The sequence below is a fragment of the Cryphonectria parasitica genome (assembly GCF_011745365.1).
Source record: "Cryphonectria parasitica EP155 unplaced genomic scaffold M406scaffold_1, whole genome shotgun sequence".
Classification (NCBI taxonomy): domain Eukaryota; kingdom Fungi; phylum Ascomycota; class Sordariomycetes; order Diaporthales; family Cryphonectriaceae; genus Cryphonectria; species Cryphonectria parasitica.
In genome coordinates this window covers 5,014,875-5,033,093 of record NW_024468909.1, presented here as the reverse complement: position 1 = coordinate 5,033,093, position 18,219 = coordinate 5,014,875, and the positions used below count along the sequence as shown (strand labels likewise).

General features: G+C 55.0%; 6 protein-coding genes across 6 annotated transcripts; 2 read left to right on the top strand and 4 right to left on the bottom strand.

The window, feature by feature from the left end:
- Nucleotides 1–3,455: 3,455 nt before the first annotated feature.
- Nucleotides 3,456–4,149, bottom strand: M406DRAFT_100979 (uncharacterized protein). Its single transcript, XM_040914933.1, has one exon. The coding sequence runs from the start codon at nt 3,959–3,961 to the stop codon at nt 3,521–3,523; it is 441 nt and encodes a 146-aa protein (XP_040781699.1). The 5' UTR covers nt 3,962–4,149; the 3' UTR covers nt 3,456–3,520.
- A 1,545-nt stretch (nt 4,150–5,694) lies between these two features.
- On the bottom strand, nt 5,695–6,935 carry M406DRAFT_285488 (alpha/beta-hydrolase; the record flags this gene model as incomplete). Its single annotated transcript, XM_040918619.1, has 3 exons — nt 5,695–6,304; nt 6,359–6,721; nt 6,805–6,935. 3 exons carry the CDS (start codon nt 6,933–6,935, stop codon nt 5,875–5,877), a joined length of 924 nt encoding a protein of 307 aa, XP_040781698.1. The 3' UTR covers nt 5,695–5,874.
- Nucleotides 6,936–7,768: 833 nt separating this feature from the next.
- M406DRAFT_336343 (N-terminal nucleophile aminohydrolase) lies at nt 7,769–9,553 on the bottom strand (the record flags this gene model as incomplete). The annotated part of the gene is made up of 4 exons (XM_040921137.1): nt 7,769–8,391; nt 8,450–9,191; nt 9,349–9,444; nt 9,539–9,553. The coding sequence occupies 4 exons, from the start codon at nt 9,551–9,553 to the stop codon at nt 7,769–7,771; spliced, it is 1,476 nt and encodes a 491-aa protein (XP_040781697.1).
- A 1,493-nt stretch (nt 9,554–11,046) lies between these two features.
- On the top strand, nt 11,047–14,076 carry M406DRAFT_272002 (uncharacterized protein). Its single transcript, XM_040918134.1, has 2 exons — nt 11,047–13,814; nt 13,893–14,076. Exons 1-2 carry the CDS (start codon nt 11,133–11,135, stop codon nt 13,992–13,994), a joined length of 2,784 nt encoding a protein of 927 aa, XP_040781696.1. The 5' UTR covers nt 11,047–11,132; the 3' UTR covers nt 13,995–14,076.
- Nucleotides 14,077–14,956: 880 nt separating this feature from the next.
- Nucleotides 14,957–16,803, bottom strand: M406DRAFT_326157 (uncharacterized protein; the record flags this gene model as incomplete). Its single annotated transcript, XM_040920049.1, has 3 exons — nt 14,957–16,191; nt 16,251–16,676; nt 16,797–16,803. 3 exons carry the CDS (start codon nt 16,801–16,803, stop codon nt 14,957–14,959), a joined length of 1,668 nt encoding a protein of 555 aa, XP_040781695.1.
- Nucleotides 16,804–17,131: 328 nt separating this feature from the next.
- M406DRAFT_320490 (UreD-domain-containing protein) lies at nt 17,132–18,135 on the top strand (the record flags this gene model as incomplete). Its single annotated transcript, XM_040919395.1, has 1 exon — nt 17,132–18,135. A coding segment is annotated over exon 1 (911 nt), but the record flags the coding sequence as incomplete, so codon positions are not given.
- Between the last annotated feature and the right edge of the window lie 84 nt (nt 18,136–18,219).

Below are 18,219 nucleotides of genomic sequence, written 5' to 3'. Positions count from 1 at the left end.
GCGTGGTAGAGAGCGCCAGAGTGGGCCACAGCGGGCACAGGCGCAGGCGGGCTACTGCGCTATTCGCCTATTCAGTCTGGGGACGTCGAGAGACAAATCCCATCCGATCCAGTCCTGCTCGAACTTCTCCTCTTTCCACCACAACACCTCCCAACTGCCCACCTTCGACCATCAAACAACGTCAAAATCACCAGGTAAGCCATTTCCAACCCATGCCGCACCCATTGGCACTATTCTAGACCTCCCCCTACTTGCCCATTCCACCTCGTCCAGCCGTGCTTCCTCGGGTCCTAATCCCCATCGTCCGTCGTCGCAGGTGCCGCTGTTCTGGATGTGAACGAGAGATCCAACGCCCGAGTTTCAAGACTCCTCAAGGGCCAACAACAACAACTATCTCCCTCTCTGGTAAGTTGGACCTGCTCCCTTGAAGCATGCGATCGAATCTTTTGCTCGAGATTCTCCTCTTTTCTTCCCTCTCTCGTTCCAACCCTCTCCTGCCAGCTTGGTCAAGTACCCTCCCTCCCACACAGATTCGATCCAATCCTTACACGCACACACGCACACACCTCCTGTGCACTGTCGAGAACCTTCAAGGGCCTTTCGCCTCACGATGACTACCATTTGTTTACTTGTCGGACTATTGAGCTAACTGCCCTCTTCTCCTCCAGTATCGACACTTTTCGTCGTCTGCGGTACTCTCCCCCTCTTCGACCACTGCCTCCCCGAATACCGACAATCGCACGTTGACCGCTCACGACCTGTTACGAGACCAGGGGCACGCGCCACCCCATTCCATCTATACACACACAATACATTTCAAGACTCATACACAGCAGGAGCTGGGAAGAAAGGCATATTGATTGCCTCTAGAGGACTCGTCATTCTCTCTGGGCCCGTCATTTCGCCAGGGAATGACACCTCCGCGTCTGATGTCGGCACAATCTCCCGCTTCCGACATCTCCCCTCGAGCACATTCCGCTTCTATCGCTACACCACACACAATCCAGCATCACGAACCCCCTACCCCCTCCGAAGCCCATATCCTGGCCTCTTTGAGGCGGGACTCAGGCATCATGGAGTTCGTCCAACCTCAATATGCACCAAACCCCGTTCCCCGCTCTGTCAAGTTCGAGCTGGTTGAGGACTCCCACCAGTACCGAGCGCGCATACCGATGCGAGTTCAAATCTACCCCCACGACACTACTGAGTCCATCATCTCCACCGTCAAGAACTTTTATGGCCTATATCCCACAGCCACAAGCTGCCCTGGCGTGAGTTTTGAGGATGAGCACGGCAACACCATCATTGGCCGATACGAGAACTTCCGGCACAACTCGGTTGTCTATGTTCGTGTCCGAGACGGTCCTCCTACGCCAGGCCCGCACGCAGCACTACCAAACGGCTCGGGCACACAGGTGTACTACACGCAAGACGGATATGTTGTCCAACATCCCCAGCCGCAGGGCCTCCACTTGTCCCGACCTGGGTCCAGGTCTTCCAGGCGGCGTAGCGTCTCGCCTGGCAGCGTCAACGGGCGCCGCAGTGCATCTACAAGCACAAGCAGCAAGAACACTCGCCCTCGGTCCAGCAAGAGCCGTGGCACCGCATCTCAGACAAACAGCGACGCAATGACCGACAGCATGAATGGCTACAGCAGTGGTGACGGTGCGCCTGGGTCTTCCTCGTCTGGAAAGCCCAAGGAGCTGATTGGCAGCACTGAGATCAGCCTTGACAATATCGTCGAGGGCGGCCGCCGCAAGCGCGCCAAGTTCGAGAGCTCGGTAAGTTGCTTGATGATCCAAAGACTACTACTGTTCTGCTGCTGCACAGTCTGGGTATGAGCTTGTCGCTAACAGCAACAACTGCAGGAGCTGCCCCTTTTCGCACCTCCTCAGATGCCTGCTGCCATCTCTAACCCTTCTGTCTCCCCTGTCCGACGAACAGAGCACAATCGCGCCTCCCTGCCCTTTGTGCAACCAGGCCAAAACGCCTTCACAAATGCGGCTGCGTTACAGTCACCTCAGACCCACAACGCCAATTACAATAGCACGGCTATGTATCCCACGCCCATGACGGCTCCCCGAGCTTCTCGTGGCGCTGTGAATTACACTGCTGGCACGGCCGCCGGCCCTTCGGTGGGCGTCCTCGCGACCCCAGATCCCACGGTGGGAAGCTGTATGTCGGAGGAAGATAAAGATGTTGCCATGCAGCTGATGCGCCTCGGCGATATCTCAGGCCACTCACATGGCCGCACGTCGGCCTCAACCCTTGACGATACGTTCAGCCGCAACGCGGATGCGGCTTCCTCCACTGGCGCCACTAGCGACGGTGAAAGCGAGAGCGAGGCTGACGAGAAGCTACCCATGCACAAGCAGAAGCTCGACACACATGTTGAAAGCAGAAGTACCTACCCAAGCACCGAGGCCACATTCAGCTCTGCCCATGGCGATGCTGAGCCGAGCGACGAGGAGGAGGATGGCTATTCCGAGAGCGCCCTGAAGGGCACTATGGCTGCGCCTAAGCTCAAGGTTCCCAAGGCGGCGGCGAATGGTGTCAAGCCTCGGTCCAACGGCACGAAACTCAAGGCCAACAAGGCAACCAAATCAATCAAGACAGCCACAGGCGCCAAGGTCAGGAAGGCCGGCAGCATCCCTAATGGACCGATGTCGCCCGCTTCTCTTCCGGCGTCCCGGAAGCCTTCTGTGGTGTCCAACCCTGGTGGTGCTTCCATGCTTGGTGAGGACGACCAGCCCGACCTTTCTACCAAGCCCCGCTGCCAGCGATGCCGCAAGAGCAAGAAGGGTTGTGACCGACAACGCCCATGTGGCCGGTGCCGAGATGCTGGCATCCCTGCCGAGCTGTGCATCAGTGAGGACGAGGGCAACGGCCGCAAGGGTCGCTATGGTCGACACATGGGCGTGCCCATCAAGAAGGATGAGCTGCCCGAGGCTGGCAGTGCCCTCCTGCCTCCTGCGACTATCGCGCCGACAACAGCGATGTTTGCTGCCTCCGGCCCTTCGGACAAGAGCAAGAAGCGCAAGAGGTAGTGGACGCGGGGACGTGATAAAATGGCTTAAAAGATATTATACATGGCCAGACATCAGCACAGTGACGACAATGGTCTTGCGAACCCTTACATGTCACATATTTCACGGGTCCCCCAACCATCAACATCAAACAACAACACTTTGCGATGCGACGTTCTATCGCAGACAAAAAGGCATCACAAACCGAAGTGGAGATCGGAAATGTTTCTACACGCAATGCAATCACCATTTTTGTCGCCTGAGGGCCGCCGCTCGACCAGGGCACTCAATCATACTTCGACGGCCTCGATATCCATCAGCCGTCATTCCACTCCTTTTATTATATCCGGTCAGATTGAGGGAGTTGTTGGCAATCTGTCAATGCAAGGCTTTGGTGCCTTGTTGTCAATCTGGCGTGTCAGTGTGCTTGATTTCTCGAACTCTCTTGGGTTTTGCGCGTTCTCTGGATTTGAGCTGTCGAGAGCAACTGTTTCTCATGGATTTACAAACCTGTCCAAACTGGCGAGGCCCTCCAGAAGCTGTCTGGGTTTCCCCAGCGCATCCGGGGCTTTGTTGAGATTCGAGGATATGAGAGCTGTCAAGGGGGGTTTTGGTGAGTGGAGTTTGGCAAAATTGGAGTGGGGTGAGCAGGGAGGAGCACGGTGATGCTTGAGGCCCCGGCGTGGTGCATTGGTGGCGGTCAGCTCGTGATGAAACGGACGAATCGATTCTTGCCCTCGGTAGCAGATCGCATTCACTGTTTGCACACCAAGATGACCGGGCTTTTTCTTCCCTTTGGTTTTCTCCTTTACTCCGAAACGCTCCTTTGCCTTGTAACTTGGGAAAGGGAGTCCTACTGGTCTTTGTTTTCCTTGTTTCCTCCCTTCCTTTTTTTCTTTTCCTTTTTGGTCTTGTTTGCTAATAGTTGTTGGCATTTTCTCTCTCTATCTCTGATTGTTTCCCTGTTCCTTGACCTGAGCCAGGGAGGGTCCAACATCCGAGTGTTATATCGCGGCGAACTCTTGAAACAATTGAACTGGGAGCTGTGGGACGTTCACGTCCAGCCTGAGTTGAGGAGTTACCTGTACATGGAACAAAAATAAGACAAATGGTTCTTACTGATAGGTTGCTGACCTGCCGCATTTGCATTTTGTGTGTTTGTTTATTGATTACTTCTGACGTGACTGAAGAGGACGCACGTGAAACGATCCTCATGCTACGTAGCAGTAACACACTAGGCAAGATGATATGTAGCGAGTCACAGACGGCCTACTGTCAGAGCGAAAGAAAGAAAGAAGAAGAAAGAGAAAAACAAAAGGAAGAAAATGACCTGCCGCCGTAACCATGATGCTCTGCTGCAGCAAAGATCTTAGGGCACGCAGGAGTCAGCGTTTCTGCTAAACATGCACTCTAATGCATACACACATAAGCCTGATTTTTTTGTTGGTAGCAGCCCCCCCCCCCGGCCTGCCAAGTCACACAGCGTAAGTAGTGTTCTCGCGCTAAAAAAGAAAGAGGGGATAAGAGAAGAAAGCAAAGGCTGAGACACCCTCGCCTTCCCTGGCTCCAGAGCGCTTTGTCTTCTCATGCACCTACCAGCGTGGCTTCAATGCAAGATTTGCGCGAGGCGCGCGAAAGGAGTGGCAAGAATTGAAAAAGAATGGCATTGGACGTCTTTGGAAAAGGACGAAAAAGAACCAAAAAAGGGGGGAAGGGCGGAGCAAAAGAAGAACGAAAGAAGGCAAAGTTGATTTATGATTGGAAAATTGAATGTAAATCAGGTAGTTTGTTTGAAGCAAGCTTGCTTCAGTCTCTCTGCCATAACTTTATCTATGCATGTGGATAGTATATCTGCAACGTACTATTGTATATAGTATGTATGGCACTTGGGTACTTATGTACCTTAAGGCAGTACTAATAGTAACGATGATCTATCTCTAGGCGCATCCTCCTCCTTCTCCTCCATGGTCGAGTTCCAAGATCGATCGTCTCAAACCAATGTTCCAGACCCAGCCTATTCTTTTTCTATCGTTTATCTTTCACTCATTTTGCTTGTACCACCACCACAAACCACCACACCACAAGCAACCCCCCCCCCCACCTTTTTTCCCATCGTACCCCACCATCCCAAATGACCGAACGAGATCGCGCGGCCATGGGGAATGCAGAAGCGGCAGCTGCCGTTTTGGCGGACAGCCCGAATTTACCCTTTAGGGTTTAGCTGAAAAACTTTAATTTGGGGGCCTTGGCAAGCTTGGTTCCTCTACGGAATGGTGGGGGGTTTTTTTTTTCTTTTTCTCGCTCTTGGATTATCTCCCCTAACCCTGTGCAGGGAGATGTTCTTTGGCAGTCGAACCCCTCTTTTCAACCAAAAGCAAGAGAGAGAAGACGGGGGCTTGCTGGGTTTGAGGAGGCCCAGTACACCTCAGATGGCTTCTGTCCACAACTGGATAAATATACTTCTCAGACTTTTACATTATGTGACCTTTTGTTGTGTAATTACTCTTACCTGCTAGGCTTTTTTTTATTTAAAAAAAAAGAAAAAAGAGAAAAATCTCACCAAAATATCTCGCCTAGTAAAGGCATTTATTCACCATATAGGCTACGCAGCCTCTATACTTCAGCCACTCTCTTTCTCTCCTCGCGTAGGCTTATATGACTTGAGAATGTCATGTCCATTGGAATTCATTTAAAAGAAAAAATCATTCTGACTTTCTGATTTAGGTGCTGTTTCTCTTTGCCAGACGAGTAGACTTTGCTATTACGTCTAAAAGAGCGACCATGTAGAACTGGAACAGTAGTTGTGCATTGCCTCGTAGCCTTGAGTATCATCCGGCACTCCTCCTCTTCATGCCTTCTCCATGCTCTCCAGTTCCTCCAGCGTCTCCTTCAGCACCCTCGCAAACGACCCATCCCCCAGCACCTCAAAATGTCCACCCTTCAGGTCCCGATATACCTTCACATTCGCCACCCCATCCGCCTTGAGCCTCGCCTCCATCGCATCACAGTCCGCCATATCCACAAGCTCGTCGCCGGGGCTGTGAGCCAGGACCGCCAGCCGCCCTGCCCCGGCCCCACCCCATGCCCCAAAGCTCTGCCCGGCCGTGGTCGCAGGGCTCGCCCGCGCCCAGCCCCCGCCCTCGTCCGGCCCGAACGCGGCCTCCATGAACCCCGTGTAGTTCCCCTCCATCCGCCCGTTCAGCCCGACGAGGTCGTAGATCCCCTCGAACCCTACCACAGCCGTGGGCGGGGCCAGGTCGGCGAACCTGTCCCTAGCCCTCCCCTCGCTGCCTGCTGCTGCTCCGTCGCCGCCGCCGCCGCCGCCCAGACACGCCTCCCTGACGAGTACCTGATACCCCAAGAACCCGCCTGCTGAGTGTCCAAAGAGGACGTACCGTGAAGCAGGAGCAGCGCTGCCCCCGAACTTGTGCTGGAGGAACCGCAGCCCAGAGAGCGCGTCGACAAGGTGGTCTGGGTGGCGGGCGGCGCGGCGGGCGAAAGATGGCGTGGAGGCCTCGTCCTGGACGTACTCTGGGTGTGGAGAGAGGCGGTAGTTGATCGAGGCGAAGGCGGCGATGCGGGAAGACGGGTGGGGGATGTGCGCAGGGTGAGAAGGGTCTAGGAGGGCGTTGATGGTGGGCTCTGCTTCGTTGAAGGTGGCGCGGGGGTCACGCCAGGCACCGCCGTGGAGGAAGCTGCATGTGAGCGAGGAAGTGTGTGAGTCTGAGAATATACGTTCGAGGAAGTTTGTGTGGGAAGTGAGTGAGTAGAATCTTACATGAGCCAGTATTTTGTCTTACCCAATGGTGCCTCCTCGACCTGATCCTTGGGGAACTCCCAGACAGCTACGTTTTGTAGGGCATTCTCGGATCCGTAAAAGTATTCTGTCCTCTCGAGTGATGCCGCCATGTTCGGTGGAGGATTGGAGAGGGCGTGAGAGGAGCGCCGTCCAGACTGAGGTCTGAGTGCAACACGGAAGAGACACTTTCGAGTCAAACGGCCTGCAGTGATTTGTATCGCAGTACGTATCAGTTAGGAGGCTCTTCTTGGTTGACATGCTCATCTTGAGAAGAGCAGGAGGCGACATGAACTCACTCTTGCTCGCGCAAACACGGTTCAGCACTTGACTCGTCTTACCCTGCCGCTCTTCCTCGGCCCAATTTGCAGAACCTTGTGAGCTTAACGCAGCAGAGAGAGTCTGGACGAAGCGAAGCTGTCGGAAATGCAGGGCGGTTGACTCGCTGCCTGTTCAAGAGCCTTTCGTCTGGAGGAGGAAGGAGGTTCGGAGCGGGGCCCGTCTTGGCCCGCTTATCTCGACTACTGCCGCCGTTCCGAACTTCCGTCTTCAGCATCCTTGAGCCGGAACAACGTTTCAAGGCGAGACGCATCACTTGATCTCCAAATGAAATGGCTAGACGTCTTTCAATATGCCACGTGGTCTGCAGATCCCTTGCTTGGTTATGGAACCTGGTCCTCATTCAATGGTTATCCCAATGTCTATATGCATGAATTCTTTTTTGTCTAACATTTTCATAAACGCTGAAACACCTTTGTAAAAGTCACACCTTGTAAACGCTCTTGACCTATCCCAAAACCTTCCTAAACGCCTTACTTCATGACCGTTATTTGCCAAGGGACAGATATGTTAAAATGACGGTCCGCAGAAAGATCCATTTCGATGTGGTGACCTTAGCTAGGGTTGGATAGCCCGTGGAGGCATCTCCTCTTGGACCCCCTATTTGTTAGAGGGTCAGCTCGGGGAAAAACCGCGCGATCTTCGCAGGATCGCCATATGCTGCCCTCTCGACTGGGCTCAACGGGGTGGGTGGGTCCGCCGGGGGGTTGGATTGCCCTTGCATCTGCGGCAGATCACTCAGAGACATCCTTTTTCTCTTGATATTGCCTTGCGACGGAGTGTGTACGGGTGCCGCGGGTCTTGTTTCCAAAGGCATCGTGACGGACCGCACATCCGTACTGTTTTGAACACTGCCGCTGGAGATGGTGGCTCGTGCGCGTGGCGGTGCGGATTGATCTCTGGCAGCCTCTGGGGTCACAGGCCTCACAGGCTTCACGGACTGTGGCGTGACAGATCGCATCAGACTGAAAGGAATTGTCGGGCCCAGATGGGTTCTTTTCTGAGCCGCTTCTTGCTCCTGGATGTCATCGGTGACAACCACAGCAGGGCTAGGCAGAGCCGTAGGGGTGCCAGCCTTCTCGTTCGCGACCAGGCCTTTGCTGTGCACAAATCCGGCCGAACGGCGGTGCCAAGGATCGCTGTGGTAGAACTGGTCTTTAATGTCTTCAATGAAAGCGCTCTGGTCATGGATGGTGAGGATAGAGTTGGTTGGAACATTGATCCAGTTCTCTGTTGACTAGATTAGTACCGGTCTGCGTCTGACCACCACAAGGAACTGCAAGCTCACCTCGCTGAAATGTTAAAGGTTCACTGGCAATTAGAACGACGTCGGCCCCCCTGTCGCGGCGCTCCATCTGGTAGTTCTCATTGTCCTCAAGACGAGGCCTGTTCTCCCATTGCGTGCCCGTAGAATAGTACAAACTGGCCGCCTCGTCTGTTGAGCTGTTGATATATCTCGTGCAGATGATGCTGTGGCCGTCCGAGACACAAAAATTCAGCAGGCTCCTTGTATCGACATTCTCGTTGTACAGGGTGCTCTCAGGGATCTGGTCGATGAGTTCGTTAATGATCTCGATCGTCTTGAGCATAGCCTTCTTGAGTGTCATGGGGTCAAAGCCCTCCTGAGGCTCGGAGCTGGGATCGACACCCATACGCTCGAGTGTGTCCAGGAACAGCGCAAAGGCCCACTCGCTGTCGGTACCGCCTTTGACGCCCAGGTACCACTTGTCCGCCAGCCGTTCTGCTAGCCTTCTCTTAATATGCGTCCAACCGCCCAGACCACCGTTGTGCATCCACATGAGGCTACCGTGCACGAAAGGGTGGCAGTTCGCTTGGGAGGTTGAGCCCTCCGTAGTAGCCCGGACGTGCGCAAAGATAAGATGCGAGGCATTGTGGTAGGCGAGCCGCTCGAGGTTCTCATCGTTCCAGGCCGGGAAGACAGACGTGTAGAAGAAGGGCGAGGCGCGCAGTTTTGGGGTATAGTAGCCTATTCCGAAACCATCGGCATTGTTGACACCACGTCTCCTGTCCTGTAAAGATTCCGCAATGTAAGTTGTTGTGTTGCAGAAACATTTGAGGTTGCATACCGGAAAGGGAAAGGCCAGAGAGAGATGGAGGCGGATGACGTGCTCACAAACGGAGCATGGTGACAAAGGTCGGGAGGCGAAATCGGAAACCATGACTTACAAGTCGCAGACGAGAGTCAAAACTCTGCTTCAGAATCGAATGCACGGGGTCGAGGACAAGATTGGCGAGGAGTAGCTCGTCGCTGCCCTTGTAAACCTAATCACGGGGGACAAGACGTGGTCAGCTCAAGCCAGGGGGCGCTTAGGGGGACCAGAGCTGCGTATCGTAGTCGTGCAAAGGAGCTTCTTACCAGAAAACGACACATTGTCTGTCGTCTGAGGAGCCCTAAATTGGGCGCACGAGACAGTCTCGAGAGGTAGGAAAGGATATCTGACACGAGAGGACGCACGCCAGGAGAAAGAGAAGGGAGGAGGAAATGGATCCGGGAGGCGGTCAACCCAAGGTTTTGGTGTTTGTGTGGCTCTCTCGATCAGGGGATTATGATTGCCATTGATGGGAGATTACTCAGAAATCTGTAGACAAGTGTGGCATAAAGTGTGTTCAGATATGGGGTGGGCTTTGTGTGTTGCAGATGTTGCTTTTGGTCGCTGGGGTGGAAGACACTCTTTAAAGAGTCACAGATCTCAAAGACTGATGGAGGGTTGTGTGGAGAGCTTGTGACGTTCTGCAGGTACGGTACGGGATATTGGGGCCTGGGGCAATGCAGTCTTAAATGGGGGACCCCGGCCCTGCTAGCCCTGTCCAGGTGCCAGGCCATAGCGTCAGACAAGGCCAGGCTGGCTGGAGCCATAGGCGGTTCCGGCAGCAGTGGTTCTGGGGCTTCAGCCCACTACCACTAACAGCTCCTGAAGAAATTGGCAGGGGTGATCGACCAGGCGAATGGCGCGACCGACCACTGGGGGTTCTGGAAAAGAAACCCGAGAGCACGGGAAGGGCGATGGGCAGGGATTCCGCCAAGGTGTGGGCTGACAGGTACAGAACCACCAGCCAAGGGTCAAAAGTGCAGATGCCAGATGGGGATCTTTAATGAGTGAAGACGTGATGTGCGAAATATCTGATGTAATCAGACACAACCGGGGATGGACGTGTCATCATGTTGAGAGGGAAATTGCAGGTTGCGCTCGGTTCAGAAGAAGAAGAAGGAGGAGGTAGGTATATCACTTTGTACACATGGATGAGTACCGGGCCTGACATGCACGAATCTGTACTAGGAAGTCAGCACGCAGCCAGGCGACGTGTGACTGGTAACTTTTTGTTTACAAGAGTGACGGCGATCCAAACCTCGTTTTTATGTCTCTCTGCCTCTCGGCTGTGGGACGGTTTTGCAGCATATTTTGAGAAACAAAACATTGTTGTAATTATGTTAGGGAGGCACTGTAGATGTTTCCGCCGACTAACTGGGCGTTGCGCCTTGCCACGCCCTGAACTTGCTGCTCGCGTGATGCTGAGGGGCGTCGATGAAGAAGGTTTAGAAGAATTGCCATGTTCCAGAAATAGTCACTGAGCCCTGGACATAGTTTGCAATACCCCACCTGCCTAGAGCAGACCAGCCAAAGTCGCCTGTCACCCCCTGTACTAGAGCAAGCTTGCCCAGTCCCCAGAGGCCGACGTGTTATGTAAGCAAGAGAGCTGGCCCTGTCATTCAGGGGAATCACGCCGATCAACCGATTCGACGGCCTCTGCACAACTCAACAACGATTAATTCACTCGTCTTGTTCGTTCATACAAGACAGTGTCAGGCCCCTGCCCCACCCAGCCTCCATGTGTTCCTCGGAACTTACAAGTCGCACCATATGAGATGTTCAGAGGCTTTCGAGTAAACCAGATTCCTTAGCTGTTCTCCCTCCTCCTTCGACTTCTTCCGCCGACTGGACAAAGCGAAGATGGATGATCTGGCGGGCATGGACTGGTCGACGCCAGCCTCGTCCACCAACAATGCCCAGAAGAAACCACCCATGAATCCCTCAAGCGCCTTCGGCTCCTTCCCTTCTCTGCAACCGACCCCTTCGCCTTTCGCCTCTGGTCGGAACACCCCTCTCTCCGCAGCCAACTCTGGCCATGCCAGTGGTGGCAGCGGGGTTAAGGTTCCTGCGGTGGCGGCATCTACAGCGGGAAAGCCTTCTCAGGATGCCTTTAGCAACCTGGTGCCTATGGGCTCCGGGAAGAGCAGTGCGAAAATGAGCCTGGCGGAGCGGCAGAAACAGCTCGAGGCGGAGAAGCTGAAGAAGTTACAGGAAAAGCAGAAGCAGCATCAGGCGGCGTATGGCGACGGGCAATTCTGGGATACTTTGGGTCGGGGTTCAACTCCGACAAGCGTCTCGAGGACAGCATCGCCTCTAGCACATGGTGCGGGCCCCATGCTCCCAAGTCACAACGGCAAGACCGAGTCCGACGACGATCTGTTCGCCGCGTTCAACAAGGATACAAAAGTCGATAATGCAAGCCACTATCCCCCCCCTGCCCAGCCCGCCTCGGGGAGAAGCACTCCTGGCTTAGACCTGAGTAACCCCAGCGCGTGGTCACAACCGGCGCTCTCGAACAGCGCCCACGGCGACTTCAACAACGACGATGATCCTTTCGGTCTGAGCCAGTTCCAAGCCAAGTCAAGACCAGATACGAGACCTGCTCCGGCGCCAATAGGAGCAGACGAGGAGGACGATGATCTCTTGGGAGATCTGGGAAGACCGGTAGACGAGGTGCGCAAGAAGCAAGAGGCTCAAAGACAGAAGGCACCGCAGCCAGAACCAGAGCCTGGTAAAGCAATAGAGGACTCAGACTCGACCTCAAGTGACGATGAGCCTGAGGCAAGGCCACAGGGCGGGAATGATCCGTTTGATAAAGCTGTTGCACAGATGATGGATATGGGCTTCTCTCCAGAAGACTCGAGAAGAGGTCTGACCGAGAGCGGCGCAGGTCTAAATGTGCAGGCAGCCGTGAGCTACTTGCTTAATGATGCGCATCAGAAGGCCAAGGAGAAGACACAGGGGCGGTCGTCCCCAGCAGTGCATTCAGAGAGGTCCACAAGCCGAGCTAGGAATGCGGGACCTGCGTGGATGAACGAGGAGCACCCGAACAGACATGAGAACCGATCCCCAGCGACTGGTGATGTCGATTTTGCGAAGCAAGCCGCGGCGATGGGCACCAACTTCCTGAAGACAGCAAATAAGTTCTGGAGCGCCGGGCAAAAGAAGGTTCAGAAGGCTGTTGCTGAGTTTCAAGAGGCCCCAGCTGATCCCAACCAACCCAAATGGATGAGGTCCGCGCAGCAGGACAGAACCGGTGAGAGTAACAGAGCACAGCGAGCCCATGATGCCACCGATGAAGCTATGATGCTTGACTCTGGTGCGCGGCCAGAAAGACAATCTAGGAAGAACCAGCCGCACCACTCTGAAGCTCAACGGACAGTATCACGGGACCAGTCACCGGCGCTGTCGCCAATCTCGAACCGCAGCGCTTCCGCTCCCAGGTGGCAACAAGACCCCAAAAGCCGTCTGAACAAGCAGGCCATCGAGGAGCAGAGCTCACAGGCCTACATCAGCCCTGCAAGGAGAAAGAAGACAACGCCTCAGCCACCCGCAGAGCCCAAGCCTCAGTTCACCGAAGAGCCAGACCTCTTCAGCACTCAGGCTCCTCCTGCACGCAGCCTTCCTAGCCGCTCTGCTCAGCCCTCTCCCCGGCCTGTCACCGCTGCTGCCCAATCTCCGCGAAAAACACCAACACCTCGCCCGGCACCGCCTACTAGAAAAATTCCACCCCTTGACCCCTCCGCGCTGCAGACATCCACACGCCACAGGGTGGACGGCACAGCGCATTTCAAGAGAGGCGACTATGCTTCGGCTCATGCCTCATACTCGGCCTCGCTCTCCGCAGTTCCGAGCACCCACCCACTCGCAATCGTCATCCTGTGCAACCGCGCTTTGACAGCCCTCAAAACTGGCGAACCAAGACAAGCCGTTGCGGATGCAGACGCAGCCATACAGCTCATTGGGCCAAGCAATGGTGAGGGCGAACAAGTCTCCTTGCAGGACGAGACAGGCGAGAAGCGCGACATGAAGGACCTCTACGGCAAGGCTCTCACCCGCAAGGCCGAGGCCCTTGAGCAGATGGAGAAATGGGCCGACGCCGGGGTCGTCTGGCAATCCTGCGTCGAGTCTGGTGTGGGCGGACCTACAGCGATTGCAGGGCGTCAACGGTGCCAGAAGGCTCTCACACCTAAGCCCACATCAAAGCCTGCATCAAAGCCTGCTACGCCACGCCCAAGACCCCGCCCTACACCCAAGACTGCGGCCTCAGGCGATTCCGAGGCTGTGAGCCGTCTGCAAGCAGCCAACAAGGCTGCCGATGCTGCCGACGCCGAGAAATTCGCTTTGTCAGATCAGGTCGATGCCCGGATTGCAGGGTGGCGCGATGGGAAGCGCGAAAACCTGCGCGCGCTGCTGGCGAGCCTGGATCAGGTGCTGTGGGACGGCAGCGGGTGGAAGAAGGTCGGCCTTCATGAACTTGTGATGGCGAATCGCGTCAAGATCGTGTACATGAAGGCTATTGCCAAGACGCATCCTGACAAGGTGAGTTTCCTCTTTCTTCATGATCATAGTCGTCGTTAATCCACGTTGGATGGTGCTGATAAAAAATGTTTTGTACAGCTGCCCCAAGATGCCAACACCGAGGTCCGCATGATCGCGGGTACTGTATTTTCGACCCTTAACGAGAGCTGGGACAAATTCAAGGCGGAGAATGGGCTGTGAAGTTTATGAAATTTTCAAGTTGCGCAAAGCGAATTTCTAGATACCTGGCATAGATGGACAATTGACACCAAGTTGAAGGCCCCTTCTACCTACAAATCATCACCTGGGGGAAATGAAAATCAATTATGTGAACTTTTCTATAGGCTCTGACCGTTCAAGGTGGCATTGAGCTTATATTCTTTATGAACGAGGCGTGTAGGACGCCTGAGTATGTCTTCAACAAGCCACTTGCGACATATCTAGTTTCGTAACACCAACAGCGTTTCACATGATCTTAAACAACCTCCCCGCCTGCCCCTCTAAGGCCAGAAGAAATGTAGGGTATCATAGTACAACATTTATTTGTCTCTCTCTTGTTTTGGACATCATTGGCCATCCAACCCAGACTCGTCCTTAAATTCTTGCAATAGAAATACCTGGTTCCTAAACGCTTTTGAGGTGAGGTGGCCAAATCCCGAGCCACGCAACCACGCAAACAAGATGCGCCGACCAGAGTATGCTTCCAAAACGCCATCACAGTGCAGAATCTTCCTCTCCTATCCCTTGACCACAGCTCTCTCGTTTGCTGTTACCCACGGATTCTCGCTTGAAAGACAGTCAAAAAAAAGCAATGAGAAAGAGAGAAAAAAAGGAAGAAAAAGGAAAACCAAAAAACCGCCCCGCGTAGTACACACGCTTTGAGCCCCACGTTGATATGTAGCCGTGAGCAATAGAGTGCCGCCGTCCCAATTCGTGATTATACTTCCCATCTTTTCCCCCCATAAGAATCAAGTACATGCTTCTAAGAGTTTGTGAACATCACTAGCCAGGCCCACGGGATAAATTCAAAGCAGAACACCACTGTAGCACGATGTCAAATGCTTGAACCATTGCTCCAGAGCACAGTGGCTTATCGGTGCTTGTCTGGCGCGCGCGCGCGCGCACACACACACACACACACACACACATATCTCTCACATGGCTTATTCCTCAACATCCGTGCCTTCAGGGGCTGCACCAACGCCCCAAGGAGGCAGCTGGCTTGGATCAACAATCCAGGGTTTCACATCCGACCAGTGCGGAACAGCATTGAACTTGCCGGCAACGGCTCCCATGCCGTATGCCGTGCCGTGGAAGCCATCCGGGTGCTTCTCATCATCTTCCACGGTGACAACCGCCTCGCGGTAGTGGGAGACAGGGATGCCCGACTCGCAGTCGAACAGCATGCCGCCCCAGTCGATCTGCATCTTGCCCGACTTGCGAATGATGAGCTTGCCAACGAGGCCGGAGAGCTCCTCGTCGTCGTCCTCGGGCTGACCTTTCCCATTGCTGAGACCAGCGCCGCTTTCGTCTTCATCCTTGATGTCGTCGGCGGCAGTCAGGTCGACTGGTTTGTCGGACTTGTGGGAGGGTGCGTTGAGTATGACCACGTCGTCATCGTCGGGTTCATCCTTCACAGGGCTCTTCCTCGCGGACGTCTTCTCAACTTTGTAAAGGGGTGGCATGACAGGAGGGAACTGCCACAGGTAGATGGCGCCCTCGGCGATCAGGGGCTTCCGCTCGGTCTTGTCCTCCTTGAACTCGTCGTCAGAGTCATCGTCGCTGCTGGTAATACCAAAGAGCTTGCGCTGATAAGCCATCTTTTCCGCGTCGAGGCGATCCTCGTCGTCCTTGTACTTCATCTTTCGCTTCAAATCCTTGGCCTGGAGCTCCTTCTCAGCGCGGCGTTGGGTGAGCATGTCGATCTCGGTGATCTCTTCGCCCTCAATCTTGACGCGTGAAAGTTCCTTGGCGCCAGGCCACTTGCGGTCGTCGTCCTTCATCTCGACGTCGTTCTCGTTATAGAAGACATCACCATCCTCAGAATTATCGCCAGAAGGAACAAGCAGTGGTTCCCCTCGTTCGGCGGCCTTGACCTCCTCCGTCGTGGCAATCTCGGGCTGGTCAGGCTCCTTTGGGTCCTCGCGAAACATTCCCTTCGGCAGCAGGACCGGTGTACCCTCCTTACTCTTGATTGCTTCGTCATCGTCTATGGTTATGAACTCGGCGATCTTGTCAGTGTTCATGCGGCGACCAGTTGGTCGAGAAGACTCTGAGTTGTATGTCATAAGTCCATTTTCTTTCTTCAATCCGCCACCGTAGGCAGACGGAGTACCTGACCTGCTGCCGCCAGCAGAAGGCGCATCGTACAGGCGGGCAAAGCTGCTGGGACCGCCACCTAGCCACTGTTAGCGCCACAATTATCATGCACGGAGCTCGGATGGATGAATGACCTACGGTTGCTGGAGGCCTGGATCGTGGAGCCGAAACCACCCGTTCCACCCCGTATTATGCGATCAAAACCAGCCGGAGGGCCACCACGAGCTCGACGGCCACCGCCGCGACCACCACGAGCTGCGCGCTGGAGGCGCGCGTCGACAGCAGCTTTCGTTTCTTGCTTAGCCGACTCTTTAGCCGCAATAGTGTCTCGGTCGAGTTGGGATCGTCGAATAGCTCGGGGCAGGAATCGGCCGCTGGCAGCAGCGCCTCGAGCAGAGGCGCGTGCTGGTGTGGATCGTGTCGTGGGAGGAGCGGAGGTTGGAGGGGCAGCTTGAGCGGTCGAGGAAGCAGCGGCGTCAACGGTCTCTGAAGAGGAGAACTGGGCAGTTGGGGCATCGACCATCTCGGCCTCGGCCGCAGGAAGAGGAGTGGGATTTTCAAGAGCTGTTGAATCAGCAGCAACAGTAGCAGCAGAGCCGCCACGAGCAGATCGAGCCCCTCGACCTCGCCCACGAGTGCCTCTGCCTCTGCCACCTCTTGCGCTGCCACGCGCTGTGCCCTCACCAGCCATAGTGAATGGTTGTTGTCAGTGGTGAGGGAATGAGAGGAGCTTTGAAAGGACAGCAATATTTCATGGAGAATGAGCGGTTAGAGAATATCCCAGCTCAAAAGTTCATGTTGAACTAGAGAAGGCAAGAGCTTAGTGGGGCACAACTTGGAGTTTGGAGAGCAGAACAATTTCTTATCGGCGTGCATTATCAGTGAGCACATCCATGTCACTAGCCTACAAGGGGACAGAGGCAGCCTGGGGTAGCAGCTCATTTACTCACACTATCAGACAAGGCTCGTGAACATCAACCCCTCCAAAACCACTGCTCACTGCTCGCAGTACGGCCGAGGACAGAATCATATACATTCTATCCTAACGATCTCTTTTGTACATGAGTACATGTCATCCCTGACGAAGAGGTCACCCACAAAATGTTAATATCATGAAGTCTCCCTTTCCTCCCTCAGCCTCCACACCAGGCTCTGGACAGCTCACCACCGTCCTGCTACCCAACGGGCACTCCCATCTCTTCAACATAACCTACCAGTACCCTCTCAAATTAATCTCTCCGCCACGCAACATTCAGCAGCACCTCTCAGCGCTCGTATTTCTCCTCTCCTACGGCGGTGGACTTGTGAGCGGCGACACCATTTCCCTACGCATCACCGTCAGCGCGGGATCCAAGCTCTCCGTCGTCACGCAGGGCCACACCAAGATTTTCAAGGCCGCCTCGGCCGAGATCACCACACGGCAGATTCTGGACGTGGCGATTGAGGACGGCGCGGCGTTATGTCTCCTCCCAGACCCTGTCCAGCCGTTCGCCGACAGCGTCTATGAGCAGAAGCAGACCTTCCGGCTGGTGGGCGAGGGCGCATCGCTATGTATGCTGGACTGGGTGACCCAGGGGCGCAAGGCGAGGGGCGAGGATTGGGACCTGATCAGATGGGTCGGGCGCAATGAGCTGTGGTGGTCCGCCTCTGCCTCGGACAGGGCGAGGCTCCTGGTGCGAGACGCCGTGAAGCTTGACGGCAAGGCCTCGCTGTCGCACGTCGTCGGTGAGCTACGAGACACGATGCACGGCGCAGGCATATTCGGGACGCTGATCCTGCGGGGCCCGCTGATGAGAGCACTGGGCGTGTTTTTTGTCAAGGAATTCGGCGCGCTGCCTCGCATAGGGGCACGGGACTGGCGCAGCGAGGACGCCAAGATGGAGGACGGACAAGGCAAGGAGAAGGACCCACACGAGACCTGGCGGGCCGGGAGGCTCAAGCTGGAGAAGGACGAGAGGGTGCTTTGGTCGGCAGCTAGTATCAGGGGCAGTGTAGTCGTTAAGTTCGCCTCTGCTACGGTTGAGGGCGGCCGCATGTGGATCGGCTCGATGCTGACCAGGGAGGGGAGTATCGCAGAGCACTTTGGTGACCAGGCGCTTATGTGTGT

Bases quoted from the DNA above. Each gene is read 5' to 3' on its own strand.
- M406DRAFT_100979 (XM_040914933.1), bottom strand. From the start codon at position 3,961: ATGCCAACAACTATTAGCAAACAAGACCAAAAAGGAAAAGAAAAAAAG.
- M406DRAFT_272002 (XM_040918134.1), top strand. From the start codon at position 11,133: ATGGATGATCTGGCGGGCATGGACTGGTCGACGCCAGCCTCGTCCACC. The intron at 13,815-13,892 runs GTGAGTTTCCTC...TGTTTTGTACAG, and splicing joins CCAAGACGCATCCTGACAAG to CTGCCCCAAGATGCCAACAC.